At 44.6% G+C, this 5,596-nt stretch overlaps 1 protein-coding gene across 1 annotated transcript; it reads left to right on the top strand.

Annotated features, from left to right (window-relative positions):
• Positions 1 to 3,430: 3,430 nt before the first annotated feature.
• LOC132387223 (gastrula zinc finger protein XlCGF7.1-like) lies at positions 3,431 to 4,815 on the top strand. The gene has a single exon (XM_059959583.1). It carries the CDS (start codon positions 3,600 to 3,602, stop codon positions 4,482 to 4,484), a length of 885 nt encoding a protein of 294 aa, XP_059815566.1. The 5' UTR covers positions 3,431 to 3,599; the 3' UTR covers positions 4,485 to 4,815.
• Positions 4,816 to 5,596: the final 781 nt, after the last annotated feature.

The following is a 5,596-nucleotide window of genomic DNA, read 5'->3' as shown; positions in this document are numbered from 1 at the left end:
CTGTGGAATGCAAAGACCTGCACCGGGACCTTAGCACCTACCATCCAGATACCCATCCAAACGTCTCTTTAATGGTAAAATCGAGCTATCATACACCACTTGTGCTGGCATCTCATTCCACACCCTCATGGCCAATAATTTGTTCCCCATAAACTTTCACCTCCCCACTTACCCATCACCTCTGGTTGTTGTCACACTTAAAATCAGTTGAAAAAGCCTGCTTGCACTTACCCATTCTATACCCTTGTATTTTGTCTACACAGAAACATAGAAAACCTACAGCACAATACAGACCTTTTGGCTCAAACATATCCTTACCTTAGATCTACCTAGGCTTACCCCTAGCCCTCTAACTTTCAAAATTTCATGTATCCATCCAGGAGTCTCTTAAGGACCCTTTCATTTCCGCCTCCACCACGGCCGCTGGCAGCCCATTCCATGAACTCACCACTCTCTGTGTGAGAAAAAAAATCTATCTTCTATACTTCAAACAAATCCTCAAAGCAATGTATTATTTCCTTGTTTATGTTTGGAGCCTTTTTTTACGTGTATAAGATGATGAGAGGCATTGATCGTGTGGATAGCCAGAGGTTTTTTCCCAGGGCAGAAATGGCTAATATGGGGGGCATACAGTCTTTTAAGGTGCTTGGAAATAGATACCGAGGGGATGTCAGGGGTAAGTTTATTACACAGAAAGTGCTGGATGTGCATATTGCACTGCCAACAGCCGTGTTTGAGGCAGATACAATAGGGTCTTTTAACAGCCTCTTAGATAGGGACATAGAAAAATAGAGGGCTCTGTGCTGGGAAGTTCCAGGCAGTTTCTAGAGTAGGTTACATGGTCGGCACAGGATTGTGGGCCAAAGTGCCTGTAATGTGCTGTAGATATCACTGTTATATGTTAAGGAACAAAACAAATTTGGTTAACTTTGCATTATTCAGGCTCCTGTTCCCCCTGCAACTTTTGATTAACCCCTCTACCCCCACCTCCCACCACGCAGCTCTGTCACCCCTTTGGCTTTCCTCTCCCTGATCAAAAAAAGGAGGTACATACCAGGTACAGGCAGATAGGAGCAAATAGGGTACTTACGAAATACAGGAAATTCAAGTGAACACATATGAAAGAAATAAAAGAAGGCATGAGTTTGCCCCAGCAGACCAGGTGAAGGAGAATCCTCCGGGATTCTGCAGATATGTTAAGAGTGAAAAGATTGCAAGTTTTTGAAATTGATCCTTTGCAAGATCAGAATGGTAATCCATATGAGGAGACAACATAGATGGGGGAGATTTTTTTTTTTTGCTTCCTCTTTATGCAGGAGATGGACACAGTCTGTAGAAGTGAAGCAATGCAGCATCAGATTCATGGACCCTGTACAGATTACAGAGGTGGAGGTGTTTTTACATTTGTGAGCTTGACAACAGTAGTGGAAAAGTTACTGGAATGTGTGTGCAGGAACCTGATATATAAGTATTTGGATAGATGTGGACTGATTAAGGATAGACAGCATGGCTTTGTGCATGGTAGGTCATGTCTAACCAATCTTACTGAGTCTCTCGAGGAAGTTATCAGGAAGGTAGTTGAAGGCAAGGCAGTGGATGTTGTCTCCATGGACTTTTGCAAGGCAGTTGACAAAGTCTCATATGGGAAGTTGGTCAAGAAGGTTCGGTCACTCAGCATTCAAGATGAGACAGTAAATTGGATGAGACACTGTCTTTGGGAGAAGCCAGAGTGTGGTAGCAGATGGTTGGCTCTCTAACTGGAGGCCTGTGTCTAGTAGTGTGCCACAGGGATCAGTGCTGGATCTGTTGTTGTTTGTCATCTATATCAGTAATCTGAATGATAGTGTGGTTAACTGGATCAGCAGATTTGTGGGTAGCACCAAGATTGATGGTCTAGTGGACAGCAAGGAGGCTTGCAGTCAGATCTGGACCAGCGGGAAAAATGGTTTGAGAAATGGAAGGTAGAACTTAAAGCAGAAACGTGTGAGGGGTTGCAGTTTGGTAGGACCTACCAGGGTGGGACTTACACAGTGACTGGTCGGACATGGAGGAGTGTTGTAGAGTAAAGGAATCTGGACATACAGGTCCACATTTCACTGAAAGTGGTGTCACAGTTCAATGGGGACGGAAAGAAAGATTTTGACATATTGGCCTTCTTGAACCAAAGTTCTGAGTACAGGAGACGGATGTCTTGTTGACTTTGTACAAGACATTGGTGTGGCCTAATTTGGAGTATTGAGTGCAGTTTTGGTCACCAACCTACAGGAAAGATGTAAAGACGTTGAAAGAGTTCAGAGAAAATTCTCAAGGATGTTGCCAGGTCTGGAGGACTTGGGTTGTAAGGAAAGACTGAACAGGTCCGGACTTTATTCCTTGGAATGTAGCAGATTGAGGGGAGATTTTATTGTGATAGAGTGGCACAGATAGTGTAAATGCAAGCTGGCTTTCTCCACTGAGATGGGGGTGGGGCTACAACCAGAGGCCAGGGGTTAAGGGTGAAAGGTGAAATGTTAAGGGAAACATGACGGGAATCTTCTTCACACAGACGGTCATCTGGGTGAGGAATGAGCAGCCAGCACAAGTTGTGCATGCGAGCTCGATTTCAACATTAGGAGGTTCGTATAGGTACCTGGATGATAGGGGTATGGGACTGGGCAGTTTAAATAGATCACCACAAACTAGATGGCCCAAAGGGCCTGTTTCTGTGTTGTAATTTTCTATGACTGTGACAAGAACCTGAAATAATACAAAAATTTACTCTGTCCTTTTCACAGCTGTGCGAACCAACAATTCACATCAACAGGATTTTTTTATATGGTGTTAAAACAGTGGCACTTTAAGTTAATAAGACATAAACAAAAATCCCAGCTGCATGCCAAGAAAGACAATTTGTGTGAGAGTGTTTCAGTTACTGTGGGGCCAGGCACCCATGCAGCTCAGGAGGAACAGGGAATAATACCAATGGAGAGAGTCAGACTGAGCCAGGTCACAGATTGGAGATGGCAGAAATGCCCCATTCTGATAGAGACAGGAAGAGCCTCAGGGAATTGATGGTCATTCCAGATACCAGCACTCTGCCCAGTCAGGAGATGATTTCTCTCTCCAAGTTGGGTTGTACCTCACTGTAACAGTGTGATACCAGATCAAACCTTGGCAGCTCAAGTAATCTCATCTGAAATGTTGTCCTACACCCATTGATGAATTATGTAAATGTTTTCACAGGTTACAAATGAGAAGGATTCTGTCGCCGGGAATCTCAAACGCGACACACCAGTTTTGCTGTCTCTGTCTGGATATTTAAGAAGTGTAGCAAGGGATTCAATCGACTATCCTTCCTGCTCAGACAGTGGAGAGGGATCCAACTGGCGTACCCGTCATTTTAGACAGGAGAAAGGCCGTTCACCTGCTCAGACAGTGGGAGTGGATTCACTCGGTTATCTCAATTGAAGGTACATCAACAAGTACACATTGGGCAAGGCCATTCACCTGTTCTGTGTGTGAGAAAGGATTCAGTCAGTCTTCCCACCTGTGGACACTCCAGTCAGAGGCTGGTCATCTGCTGAATTTGTGGGGAACGATTCACTCGGCCATCTGACATAATGGCTCACCTGCGAGTTCACACTGGAGAGCAGCCATTCACCTGCTTGGACTGTGGGAAGGGATTCACTTGCTCCTCTAAATTAAACGTACATCAGGGAGTTCACACTGGGGAGAAGCCATTCACCTGCTCAGACTGTGGGAAGGGATTCACTCACACTTCCACACTATGGAGACACCAGCGAGTTCACACTGGGGAGAAGCCATTTACCTGCTCAGTCTGTGGGAAGAGATTCACTCAGTCATCCATACTACAGATTCATCAGCGAATTCACACTGGAGAGAGGCCGTTCACCTGCTCAGAGTGTGGGAAGGGATTCATTCGGTCACACCATCTGCAGAGACACCAGCAAGTTCACACTGGGGAGAAGCCATTCCTCTGCTCAGACTGTGGGAAGAGATTCACTGAGTCATCCACTCTATTGGTACATCAGCGTGTTCACACTAGGGAGAAGCTGTTCACCTGCTCAGTCTGTGGGAAGGGATACACTCAGTCATCCCACCTACATAGACATCAGCGAGTTCACACTGGGGAGAAGCCGTTCCTCTGCTCAGACTGTGGGAAGAGATTCACTCAGTCATCCAACCTACAGAGTCACTTGCGAGTTCACACTGGGGAGAAGCCGTTCACTTGCTCAGAATGTGGGAAGCGATTCATTCAATCTTCCACCCTACAGAGACATCAGCGAGTTCACACCGGGGAGAAGCCATTCACCTGCTCAATCTGTGGGAAGGGATTCACTCAGTCATCCAACCAACAATGTCATCAGCGAGTTCACACTGGGGAGAAGCCGTTCACCTGCTCAGAATGTGGGAAGCGATTCACTCGGTCATCCCAACTACTGGCACATCAGTCAGTTCACAATGGGGAGTTGCCATTGTTCTGAATCCCTAGGTTTAATTTGCCTGACATTTTAAGAGAGAGGGATTAAGAAGTAAAATCAGTCTGACTTGCAGCTTGTTTACATCACTCACAGCTTGTTTAGTTTTAACCGAGGACACAGACACTCAGAGTCAGACGGAGATGAAGGAGGAAAAATGGAAGGATTGAAACCAGGGAACTGGTGGCCAAGGGTCACTGTTTGGAGCTTCCCTATGCCCACAAGGGTGGGTTAATTATTGATTCACTGTACATCGAATGTTTCTCACCTCATTAGATCCATAGGAGTGAATCTGATTTGAAATATCCTGTGAAGACAACTGATGTGTTATCCCTTGCATGGCTGTGGTGAGGACAATATTCCTTCTTCTTTGAAGATAATATTCCTTGTGACAAGTCACTTTCGATGATAATTTGTATGTGGATTTGGAATTACGATGGATAAAATCTACAGTGACTGTTCTCTCGTTTTACCACCATGGAACCTGTGAAATTTGACATAATTGCCTTCTCTCGACATTTAGCCTGGATTGCAAATATCTCTCTCTCATCACCTATTCCATGAATGAACTGAACTTTCATATTTTACCATCTGAAAACTGTAAGCATTGTTTCCCCTAAACTCAATAGTTTTGGAGTAACATTTACACACATATATACTCATTACTCTGTTAACTTTTGTTTATCTTGCTCAAGTTTCTGCATAGTAAAGAGAGGGGTTTTCACATCAAAGCCAGACCCCAGTGTGAACTCAATTGCTGCTGGTTTGTTTCTGAAGTGTTATGGTTCGTAATAAAATTGGGGCCTGCATCCGAAATATGAACAAATTTGGGGTGTTTTGATTGATTAATTATTGATTTCATTGGGGAAATCCCTTTTGATTTATTTGTATGTTGAAAATCAGCAGCGGACGCTGATAGGTTTGTGGAAGCGCCAACCTCTGAGGCATTGGAGGATGCCAGACGGATTGAGTTGTTGAGTATTGCTAAAACGTTAAAACTTGCCAAGGTGAAATCGACAATGAGGAGGGCACAGATGCAGAGAATTATAGCTGAACATGATGTATCTGAGGGTGTGTTTAAAGTGGAGGAGTTGGAGGTGTTTCCTGAAAGTAAGCCT

The sequence above is a fragment of the Hypanus sabinus genome, unplaced genomic scaffold, assembly GCF_030144855.1.
Source record: "Hypanus sabinus isolate sHypSab1 unplaced genomic scaffold, sHypSab1.hap1 scaffold_164, whole genome shotgun sequence".
Classification (NCBI taxonomy): Eukaryota; Metazoa; Chordata; class Chondrichthyes; order Myliobatiformes; family Dasyatidae; genus Hypanus; species Hypanus sabinus.
The sequence above is the reverse complement of the archived record's forward strand: the minus strand, read 5'-3'. Positions and strand labels throughout refer to the sequence as shown.

Coding starts and splice junctions, on each gene's coding strand:
- LOC132387223 (XM_059959583.1), top strand. CDS start 3,600: ATGGCTCACCTGCGAGTTCACACTGGAGAGCAGCCATTCACCTGCTTG.